At 40.8% G+C, this 12,130-nt stretch overlaps 1 protein-coding gene across 6 annotated transcripts; it reads right to left on the reverse strand.

The window, feature by feature from the left end:
• Window positions 1-490: 490 nt before the first annotated feature.
• On the reverse strand, window positions 491-10,687 carry LOC115417090 (SKI family transcriptional corepressor 1 homolog-B-like). 6 transcript variants are annotated; one of them, XM_030131068.1, is made up of 9 exons: window positions 10,457-10,687; window positions 7,470-9,252; window positions 6,890-6,971; window positions 6,739-6,810; window positions 6,510-6,569; window positions 4,125-4,199; window positions 3,208-3,282; window positions 2,498-2,563; window positions 491-1,682 (listed from the first exon to the last, which is right to left on the reverse strand). In XM_030131068.1, exons 2-9 carry the CDS (start codon window positions 9,240-9,242, stop codon window positions 1,585-1,587), a joined length of 2,301 nt encoding a protein of 766 aa, XP_029986928.1. In that variant the 5' UTR covers window positions 9,243-9,252; window positions 10,457-10,687; the 3' UTR covers window positions 491-1,584. The 6 variants fall into 6 exon arrangements, with proteins under 6 accessions (XP_029986928.1, XP_029986927.1, XP_029986925.1 ...); XM_030131067.1 differs by having other exon boundaries at window positions 491-1,679; window positions 6,510-6,572; XM_030131065.1 differs by having other exon boundaries at window positions 6,510-6,572; window positions 7,470-9,254; window positions 10,456-10,687.
• Window positions 10,688-12,130: the final 1,443 nt, after the last annotated feature.

Below are 12,130 nucleotides of genomic sequence, written 5' to 3' on the forward strand. Positions count from 1 at the left end.
TTCAGTCAGGTTTGTCTCCGTATGAATGGCCAAATAAAAACCCAGTGAAAGCGTTCAGTCATCCCTGCAGCGGCTCTTTCCAGCTCTGCAGACCTTGTTAGTATTCAAAGGGAACAGGCTTTGCCACGGAGGGCAATTACACTCACAGAAAATTAACATTCATTGTGTGTCAGTGACATTATGTGAGTATCTGTCTCAGTATGAAGCATCCAGGGACCGAGTGCCGTGTAATCAATATCTATTAGTCCTCCCATCAGAAGAATTAGATTTCACTATTAGATCAGCCTGCTCCCCTGACTCCACGTCAAACATTATAAGTTGACTGGACATGTCGTGCGCTGATGTAGCTGCCTAATGAAAGAGATCATGTTGAACTCAAATACAATAAGAGGAAATATGAGCCATCTCATAAAGCGTCGTTCTGTGTAAAAACCAGCAGGTGTCAGACTCGCACCAAAAAGGAGAACAAGCAGCATGTACAGCAAGAAAGTGGATTTTACATTTTATTAATATTGACATGAGTACATACATACATGGAAATAAGTGGATTGTGTGAAACCAGTTGTTTTTGGTGAGACAAAAAATGAAAGTGAGTGTGTGGCAGTTTACACATTTCCATATACAGTGTCTTCTTCTTATAAAAAGACTTTTAAATCATGGTAAAAGTTTTGGTTTTGTCTGTAGAAGGCAATGACGTACAGATGTAATGGTAGAAAAACCCTGAAACAGAGAGCATTATGGGACAGGCTTTGAGTATCCGCTGTAGTTTATACTGTACATTAATCTATAAATGGCTCAAGACCGTTTCCTTTTTTATTTCTGATAATTAGTTCAGTTTGAACACACAACCTGGTGAAGGAGGGGTGTGTGTGTGTGTGTGTGTGTGTGTGTGTGTGTGTGTGTGTGTGTGTGTGTGTGTGTGTGAAACCTGAAGGGCTGCTGAAGTTAGCGTTCATAAAAATGTGCTCTGTTTAAAAGAATTTGGTATCGGACGGCATGGTCAAATTCAGAAATGATGCCCATTTAAAGTGCTTAACAACAGAGTTACAAATTATCTAAACAATAAATTAAATCAGAGACAGACTGAGAAATAAATAACAAATATATGTAAAACTCAACATATGCAAACAAAACCTAAGTGAGACACATGTGAACTTAATTTCACATTTATACAAGCCATTGCACATTGTCACATGATATATATTTAAGTATATGTATATTGTGTTTTTTTTTTCTGAATATCTAAAGAGCAGATGACTTTGATTCAGAGAGAAATTTCTTGGTTTGAGCTTTCACAGCTTCCAGCAATCCTTTCATTCACAAAATGAATCCTGCAAAAAAAAAATTCTTTTTTTTTTTTTTTCCTTTTCTTTTTTCTTTTTGGAGGGATTTCTCCGGTCCGGTGAGTCTCATCATAGTCAGTAAAGTGTTCATCTGAACGGTGTGTCTACAGAGTGGGTTTGGTAATCCGTGGGTTACAGGTGCTGGGGTGGTGGGGTGAACACATGGGGGCTCTGGAGGTGGGTGTGGGGCTCAGTATTTTTGGCTGTGCTGGGGTTCGGCTGCAGAGGCCGTGCCGGGGCACTAAGGCGGCAGCAGGGGGGGTTTGAAGGTGCAGGCTCCGGTGCACTGCCGGGGGGTCAGCATCTTGCAAGAGAAATGGTGAAGGGCGTCGTGAGCTTCTGGGAAGAAACGAGTCCGACAGTGAGAACACGCACGTATAACCTCCAAAAGTTTACAATGATCACGTTGAAGCTGCATTTAACCCTTTCATGCATCAATTATAAGAACCTTAGTCAATATTTTTTTCTTGAGTGATTTTTTTTTCCCTCTTTAGGCATGAAAAAAACAATGCAATTGATTAATTTTGTTGTTACAACCCTGTTTTTCATGGAGTTACAAAAATTGTCCACTCAGCTGGACATCATGTGTTTAATTTTTTGAAGCAAAGAAACATGTATTTAAAACTCATCATCAGAAAGTGATATACTGTGTGAAAAATATGAAATAAGAACATTTTTAATGCCACTAATGCCATTTACTCACATTTTTCACATCCACTAATATTAGTTGTTACTCAATTCATAGAGATAATATGCAAAAAAGAAACAAAAAAACTTTTTGTTCAAGAAAATTGTTAATTATGGTCTGATAGCCTAATAATTAGCAATTGATTTACACTCAAACATGTTACTGCAGATTAGGTTTATCTAGAACAACAAAGCTACAGTAATGGTCTGAATGTCATTGTATGGGATGGTGCATAAGTGTCCACTGTGTTGGCTGATACGGAACTAAAACAACAAAACCCATGAATATACAAGAGAACAGCTGGAGAAGAACTGTCCACTGGAGTGACCACATATGCATGAAAGGGTTAAATATGTTTCCTTTTGCTGTGACAGTAAATTACTGTAATCTCTTCAATAAAAAGTAGCACTTGCATATTTTGGTTTGATATCATAAAAAGGCTCCTTTTTGGACCGTATCAGATTACCTTTTAGCTTCTGTTGTATTGCATAACGAGCCTTTCTCTCTTGGTCCAACTCGTTGCACAAAGTGTCTATCAAAAATGAAACGAATAAAAAAAAAAATTTATGGTCAAAAACGAATTTAAAAAAGAACGTCTGTTATCTGAAGTGAGTGTAATGTATGCTGTTTGGCCCTCTGGTATTTAGAATGACCCCTCTGTGTACTTGAACCCTGTATTTAAACTACTGTAACATTAAACCAATCCTTTAACGGGTGGCATTAGTTGCTGTCTAGTGCATGTAACTGATACAGCTCGACATAATGGTCTGTCTATTCAATTTTCCAGAGCATGATTTAGGAGAAAATAACCTTTGCAAACAAAACAGTGTGGTTTCAGGTTCACCTTTTGATATCTATTAATTTACTCAACTGCAGATGAAAAAAAAAAATATGGCTGGAGTTTACAGGAAAAAGGCTGGACACAAATGGCCAATAGTTCAATATGCAAGTGTCACTTTTCCTTTTTTTTTTTTTTTTTTTTTTTTTTTTTTAGTGGAACAGAGGAGGCTAGTTGGTTCAGATTGACTGATATGGCCTATGTTACTTAAATGTTATTTTGTGGCTCAAATGTTTTTCCCATAAACTTAAAGAGCATTGATCTACATGTGCTTGACAGTCACCGTTCTATGGAGGCACAAAGCAAAAAAAAAAAAAAAAAAAAGGGGGGGGACCCACCTCGGACAATCTGCAGCTGCTGGACCATTTCCTCTCTGTAGGACAGCTCACGCTTCATTTGATCCTGAAAATTATCTGAAGAGTACCGAAGGCCACATCAGATGGAAACTCTGACATTGTGGAAATTTAAAGACGCATTCCTGAATTTAAAAAGGCATAAAACACACACACACACACACACATTCTCTCCTCCTAATGTCTAATCGAATCAAATGGGCTTTAACCCTTTCATGCATGAATTATGAGAACCTTTGTCAAGATTTTTCTCCTGATTGTTTTTTTTTATTCCTGTTTCGGCATGAAAAAAACAATGACATTGATTTTTTTTTTTAAATGAACCCACAGTATATTTCATGGAGTTACAAAAAACAAGGATTTGATTTTTGAAGCAAAGAACCCTGCATTTAAAACATTATCAGAAAGTGATATACTGTGTGACAACTATAAAATAAATACATTTTTAATGCAGCAAATCTGATGTTTTCTCATATTTCAATATACTCTAATACTAGTTGCAAAAAAAACAACAAAACAAAACAAAACAAAAAAAAAACAACCAAACAACTTTTTAAGAAAACTGTTAATTAATATCCAATAACAATTAACAGCTGATTTATACTCAAACACCTTACTGCAGATCAGGTTTATCAAGAACATGAAGTTACAGAACTGGTATGAATTGTCAGTGTATTATGGGATGGTGCAGAAGTGTCCACTGTGTTGGCTGATATGGAACTAAAACAACAAAACCTGTGAATATACAAGAGAATAGCTGGAGAAGAACTGTCCACTGGAGTGACCACATATGCATGAAAGGGTTAAAATCCAAACACACACACACACACACACACACACACACACACACATCTACTTTTTAACTGCGCAAAATACAAACCAAGCTCAAATTTTGTTCCTACCTTTTAAGTGCTGAAATTCTCTCTCCAACTTTTTCCTCAGCTCCACTTGCTCCACAAGCTGCTTCTGCAGTTCCTCTGCAAAAATTCAAAACACAATCATGTTTCCGTTGCGGATAGCCTACATTTGGACCACAGAAAGCAGAGGATGGGCGGATGAATCTGATGGCTCCACTGGAACACCTGACTCTACACTGTAAAAAATGACTGTAGAATTAACACCAAAAAGTTGTAAAATTGCAACATAAAAAAAAAAAAAAAACTGTAAGTGACAATACAATGCAAAGTTGTTTATCTGAAAAGATTTTTGTGTCAGTGATTAAATCAAATATAGGTGTAGTTTTTACAGGAAGAGTATGTGAACCAAACCAGATTTGCATGTAGAAATTATGTATTTCTATTGTTTTTTAGAAAATAAAACTGTAAATTGAAAAACGTTTAAACTGTTTAAATTGCAAAGACCATAATGTTGGAATAACAGCCTATTTGCTTTTTTCCCCCCTCTTTTTTTAAATAAAGAAGTTATACAAAAGTAAACATTTGACAATTTAACATTTTAAACTTGTAAATGAATGGGTTGGTAGAGTTGGTAGAGCGGCACATCCAATAACCAAAGGGTTGGTGGTTCCAATCCTGGCTCTGACTGTCCATATGTTAAAGTGTCCATGGAAGACACTGAACCTTAAACTGGTCCCAGTTGGACCTGGTGGTTTTGAACACCATGAAGGTGGAGAAAATGGGCTAAATAAGTGCAATTTATTTACCATTTAAATCCAGTGTTAAATTTGCATGTTTAAAATGTTAAATTTACATATTTAAACTGTTAAATCTCCATGTTTAAAAGGTTAAATTTACATGTTTAAATTGTTAAATCTCCATGTTACTCCGTAAATATGTTTACAGTTGGATGTGTTTTTTACAGTATTGTTCCGGAAACCACAGCTGCCAGGTTTTTTCCGTAAAAACAACAGGATTTTTTTTTTTCTTTTTACAGTGTACTGGAAAATAACAGTGGTTAAAGTGTCATTTGCGCATAAATTAGGTTTTAATGTTCACTACGAGATTTATCAGTTCGTTTTGCTGAGGCTGATTCCCATTCGTTTAGATGTATTGTTTTTTAAATTCCTTGGACTCTTGGATGTTCAGAGGTAAAGTTAGTTTCTAATACTCAGAAACAGCACGTCCGTCCGGTTTCTGTGCTTTTTTTTTTTTTTTTTTTTTGGGAATTGAATTTGTTAATCTTTTTTTTTTTTTCCACTGACAAGGGCCTGTAAAATTTCATTAAAATTTCTTAGAATTCGTAAATCACCGCCCAATACAAACATAAATCCTGCTCCCACTTGTGATAAAAGGCTCTGACGGTGTAAGAAATTACGCACCATAATGAATACGCACCAAAAAAACACACATTTAAAGCGTCATTTTTCAAAATCATTTCCAAACGCATGTTTTTTTTTTTGATTCATTGACTAGTACCTCACAGCAGTTCTGATTCCACTTAAAGTGATATATTCTACATTTCCACGCGTAAAAATGAACGTCAGGCCCCGAAAAGCCACTGGCAGGTGCGTTTGCGTCCCTCCATCACAGCCGTTCCCCATGCTTTCCTTCTCTCGCTGCCAGAGTAATTTCCATCCATCGCCTGGAGGTTGAGACGATAATAACGGAGTCCCAGGGTTTTTCCAAGCGTTGTAAAATAATTAGCTGCCGTGCCTCGGGGTTATGGCTCTGTTCGTTAAAATATTAATAGCCTCTAAACGATTTCTTCTTACAATAATAAGTCAAAACTCCCACATCTCGTGATTAAGTGGTTAACAACTAGGAAACACTTTAGGCCCGCAAAATGGAAATTCACACCCAAATTCTGGCACTTGGTATTCACAGGCTGTGGGCGAGAAAATGTATTCAAACAGAGGCGGAACACAGAGCCGAAAATGAGCATGACATCCCATATGAATGGTTTTAAAATGAATGAACATAGTTTAGAAATAAAATAATCCAAATCAAACAGGATTTATTTTACTGTAAATTCAGATAAATAATACAAGAGATGCATTTATTTATCTTGAAATCGAAATTAAATAAGATAAGACGTTATTGATCCCAGCATGGGGACATTTTACAGTTGACAGCAGCAACATACAACAAACACAGAAGTGCAAAGAAAATGACATTTAGGGAAAAAAAAACAAAAAAAACACAAGTGGGAAATGAAATATAAAAGAAAATGAGCAATGTGGTATTTATATATTTCCATAATGTTTGCCTTCTCCGGGTTCATTTACCTGGTGTTTTAACATATTATTTCTTGTGATAAATAAATTATAATAAATTCAAATAATTGCTTATTGTGATCCTTTAAAAAAAAAAAAAAAATCCTTTTCTTACCTTTAGCCATGTTTTCCAGATTTCTTTCATGGACGCTGATGTCGATGCGTAAAGCTCCATCTCCTGCACAGAAACACACCACAGTTCACATTAACTCCCCCTTTTTTTTTTTTTTTTTTTTTTTTTTTTTTATCCAGGTACCAGACACTGGGGTTAAACTGGGTTTAGGTGGACCACTGAGGCCCGGGTGGATCTGAACCAAAAGGCTTATAAAACCAAAGGGTCTCGCCTCGTCTGTCCTTGGGCTCCTGGAAGGACGTGGTGTTGTGTTGGCTTTGTTGTTCACACACATGGTTCAGACCTGAACAGAAAAGCAGTTTCAGGAGAAGAAAACACGGCATTTGCATATTAACTGAACAATAATTCACATCAATAATCACCATCGGATCTGTTCGATTGTTTCGACCCAAACGACGAGGGCTCGTCCAGGAGCACGTGCGCGTCCTTTTCAGGAGGGTACATCTGTAAAATTGGACACACTTGTATTTAATAACGCGCACTAATTACGGTCATTTCATTCCCTGCAGTTCTTCACATAATTGACGTCTTTAAAAACCCACAATTTCTGTAGAGACATAAGCTGCCCCAAAGAAAAATGGAACATATATATATATGTGTGTGAGTGTAGTAATTAACGCTCATTTGTTTTAATTGACCTGAACATGCATCTGTCATTGATCCTTAGTTTTGGAAAATGTTGTGTGGTTCATCAGACTGGGCCTGTGTGTGTAGAACAGTGTCAGCTAAAGGCCATCTGCTCTGCATGTTCTACACTAACATCAGTCCACAGGTCAGGTGTGTGTGTGTGTGTGTGTGTGTGTGTGTGTGTGTGTCATCAGTTCATCTTCATTACATGTTCATCCTCTTCTCTACACATTCTTATGAGGCTACATTCTGCTGCTACTGTCACTTCCACGGCCCCCACGGGGATCATTAAAGTATCATTTCATCTAATCTTACTTCATGATGGGGGGAGCCATTACGCATCTGTCTGTCCTCCTCTGAGGAGCCGGTGTGCGCGCACTCCTCCGGTGATGCGGCTCCGGGGCTGGAGGCGGCTGCGGGCGGCTCGTGACTCTCCTCCGCACCCGGGGAGATCCGGTCCGGGACGGGGGAGTCACGGTGGTGGTGGCGGTCCCCCCCGGAGATCCGGATCGGCTCTTCCTCGTCCTGTCCCCGGTTCGACTCCACATCCACGTCCGGGTCCTCGTCGTCCACCTCGCTGTCTCTGTCCGGTGAAACGGATCTGTAGCTGGAGCTCTCGCTGATAAAATCCGGGGACAGGTATCCGGGGCGCACGCCGTAGCCGTCCCGGCTTCCGTACAGTTTGGCGATGGTCTCCGCGTCTTTGACCACAGGTCTGAAGGCGGAGATGTAGCTGATCTTCCTCTGGGGGGTCTCGTCCCCGGACTTGTCGTCGTCGTTCCTGGTGTTGGAGGAGTGGGAGCTGGGGCACCGCTCTGCGCCGTCCTGCGGGTGGGGGTGCGGCTGCTGGGGGTGGGGGGGGCTGGGGGCCTTGGGTGTGTTTGCGCCCCGGTCGCTTTGGTCAGATAAGTCCAGCTCGCCCTGCCGGACGCCGGGCAGCTCAGGGGGCGGTTTGGGGGGCGAGCCCGGGTACGGAGGCATGGGGAGCCCCCCGGCTGTGGGCCAGAACACGGGGAAGGCCGGGTACAGGGTGTCCTTTGCGCCGGGCCAGAACACACCGGACACGTTGGTCTTGTTGGCCTCGGACACACCGTCGCTCTTTTTGGGACACAGGCCGTAGCCGGGGAAGCTGTAGGGGTGGTGGGGGAACAGAGGGGGGGGGATCTTCTGGAGCATGCCAAAGCTCTTGCTGGGCACGGGGATGACCGGGTAGCTGCGCGCGCCCCCTGCCAAACCCAGGCCGGTACTGGCCTGGTCCTCCTCGCACCGTAAAGTTTTGTGTGGGATTTCAGGGGAGCTGGTCTGGGCCAGACTGGACGAGGCCTGGGATTTCATGGACGAGGACATCCCAGAGCCGTTCATGGGCAGTGTCCTCTTCCTGCTCCCCCCGTTGAACATGGCTTTAACATCCTCCCACGCGTGGTTGATGTCCTCAGAAGGCTTCTTCTCCGTCAGTTTGAGGTGGCGCCTCCACGAGTTGAAGTTGGCCGCGTCCGGCTGCAGATACTTGGACTCTGGGGTGCGATGGGAGTGGAAAATGAATTTATTTGGAGAGAAATACATGTTGCAGAAAGTGCACTTGATGCACTTGGCTCTGGAGCTGTTGTACCGGGCCGGGATGAAGCTGCCCCTGCACCCCCACGCGCAGTCATGAGACACGTCAAAAGCAAAATTTTCTGGTAGTTTTGGTGGAGAGTGTGCGCCCAGGAAGGACTTGCAGAGCCTCTCGGCCTCCCGTTTGGTGATCATACCGCAGCGCCTGGAGGAGATGGGCATGGCCCCGGCGCGCCGCAGGAGCTCCAGCTGGACGGGGGTGCACTGCACGCAGGTGATGCCCAACGCCACTCGGCGGTTGTGGATCTCGTTGTAGCTGTAGCTTTTCAGCAAGGTGTTGGAAATCTGCGCTAGGCAGAGTCTCTCCTTACCGTCTATGACCAGACAGACGATGGGAACGCCGTACAGGGAGGTCTCACTCACTTGGTTGGGTTTGAGGGAGCTGGGGCTGGAGAAGCTCTGTGCGTCCGGCTTTAAAGGAGGGGAAGAGCTGGAGTCTCGTCCCGCTGAAAGCTGTCTGGGCATCGACTCCATCCCTGGAAGTCTGTCAATCAGAGGGGAAAGGAGTGAAACAGAGGCCTGTTTAACAAGAGGAAAAAAAGAAAAAAAAAACAAAACAAAACAAAAAAAAAACAGCTTCTGATACATGGAAATGATCAGCCTTAAAAATAACAAATGTGAACACACAAAATAAAACCTGGTATTTAAGGTAATAAAAAATAACAATATAATCATTCTAATTAAAAATACACAATTAAAACATAAACTATAAAAATATATGTATAGAAATATTTCAGTTTCTGTCCACATTTAAATGAACATAAATGCATGACAATTTGATATAGACCTGAAAACTATTTATGGATTTTATTATTATTATTATCATTATTATTATTATTATTATTATTATTATTATGAGCTTATTTTTATTTTTCATTATTACAATCTTCAAACAATCTCACATTACTGACACTGTCAGTAATAAAAATAATAACAAAAAATTTTTTTTTTTTTTAAAGAAAAATCATTATTTAGTAATTCTTAATATCTAAATATCATTTCCAAATATTTACATGGAACATCAGTCTGTTGCAGGAGTTTCCAGCGCTGATCAGTGAACTCACTCGTGTTGTGAATCATGTCTTTATTCCATACTAGGTGCATGTACTGGGCCTCCTCACTCTGGAAGTGGATCTGCTACTCTTATCTCCAAATCGGCTCGCACTGAGAGGGCAACTACTTAAGAGTCCCATAAGATCCTTATGGTCGGATAAGGACAGAAGGAAAATACAGCCTGAGCTGCGCCAATGCGCTTAGCGGAGAAAAGAACAACTATAAGCTGCTTTTCTGGTAATTACACAGATCCAACCGTGCGTCTTCACATTGTTAATAAAAGACTAGCCCTATATATAATTAAAGCTTCTACGCAGATTAGCTTCAGCCAGTTGCTCGAAATTAGGTTGAAGGAGGCCTATCTCACATTCACCTGCGCACACTTCCACTGCAGTCCACTGACCTTTAAAACAAACCTCTGAAACAGACCTAAACAGCCCGCAGCTGTTGGAACCATGGACCTGACACAAGTACAGCAGCTTCAGAGCGGCTCATTTAGCAGCGTTTTGCATCTTCATGTCACAGTTTGCATGCGTAATGGAGGTTTTAAAGACACAGTTTAAAAAAAAAAAAAACAGGTCTGACAGTGCGTAAATGCACATTATTTAAAAAAAAAAAAAAAAGTAGTGACATACCTCTCTGTCCTAAAAACGACGACGCACTCCAACAGGGTTACCGATGGAAAACAGTGAGTTAGAGGAACAGGCCCGGTGGAGTCCAGCAACAGAGACGGTGGGTGCCAAAAAAAAGAAAAGCGAACGGCGACCACAAAGTCCAAACTGTGAGCTGAGCCTTCTTTAGGTCAGTTTGGACTTTATTTTTTATTGGAGTGTGAGCGGCAGCAGCAGCACCTCCATCCTGTTGGATCCCGGGGAGGTGAATGGCGTGTAGACAGGAAGCACATGGCACCTCTCTCTCTCTCTCTCTCTCTCTCTCTCTCTCTCTCTCTCTCTCTCTCTCTCTCTCTCTCTCTCTCTCTCTCTCTCTCTCTCACGCACACACACACAGACGTGCTGATCTTCTATACGCCAGTTCTTACCATTCTTACAAAACAGACACACAACAATGAAATAGAAACAAAAATATGATATAATAATAATAATAATAATAATAATAATAATAATAATAATAATTCCAATTCACACGCCTTTTTCATCCGGTCCCACTGACACCAGTATTCTACCCTTAAACTCCAGTCTATGAACGATCATTAAAAGAACAGAGTCTCCAAATCATCAAATAAAATGGAGAGAATCACCACTCCGCACCTCTGCGTCCTGTCTGCGTAAAAGCCTCCAGTATTTTTGTGTTTATGTGTTTTGCATGTGCGGGCCCACATGAGCAGAGAACTGACAAACACAGGCAGAGCGAGTGGCACTTTGGAGGGCAACAAGAATGACAAAACACCCGAGCTCATTTATCAAGTTACAGGACCATCTGTTAGGTTTCCACAGCGGCCACGCAAATCAATGTATAAGGAAGGCCTCAGTGATGGAGAAAGGAGAAGGCAGAAGAGTGGAGTGAAAGGACCAGAGCAGGAGCAGAGCTGCACACTCATCTACAGGACTGGTGTGTGCGGAAAAGAATTTACAGGAGGGTTCAAATGTTTCCTGCGGAGGCCCTGGACGTCTGCATGGAGCGAATGAGCTGATGAGGATGAGGAGGATGAGGAGGATGAAGAGGAGGAGGAGGATGGCTGAGGCCACACTGTCACCGAATACACGCAGACAGGCTGCAGAGGTGATGAGCCCAGTAGGTGAAAAGAAAAGAAAAGAAAAGAAAGAAAAGAAAACAAAAGAAAAGAAAAAAGAAAAGAAAGAAAGGAAAAGAAAAGAAAGGAAAAGAAAAAAGAAAAGAAATAAGAAAAGAAAAGAAAGAAAAGAAAAGAAAAGAAAGGAAAGGAAAGAAAGAAAAGAAAAGAAGAGAAAAGAAAGGAAAAGAAAGGAAAGGAAAAGAAAAGAAAGGAAAGGAAAGGAAAAGAGAAGAAAGAAAGGAAAAGAAAAGAAAAGAAAAAAGAAGAGAAAAAAGAAAAGAAAGGAAATGAAAAGAAAGGAAAGGAAAAGGAAAGAAAGAAAAAGAAAAGACAAAAGGAAAAGAAAGAAAAAAGAAAAGACAAAAGGAAAAGAAAAGAAAGAAAAGAAAGGAAAAGAAAAGAAAAGAAAAGAAAAAAGAAAAGGAAAGGAAAAGAAAGGAAAAGAAAGGAAAGGGAAGGGAAAGAAAAGAAAGAAAGAAAAGAAAGGAAAGGAAAGGAAAAGAAAGGAAAGGAAAAGAAAAGAAAGGAAAAGAATGAAAAGCAAAGAATGAAAAGA

Source organism: Sphaeramia orbicularis, chromosome 3, assembly GCF_902148855.1.
Source record: "Sphaeramia orbicularis chromosome 3, fSphaOr1.1, whole genome shotgun sequence".
NCBI classification, from domain to species: Eukaryota; Metazoa; Chordata; class Actinopteri; order Kurtiformes; family Apogonidae; genus Sphaeramia; species Sphaeramia orbicularis.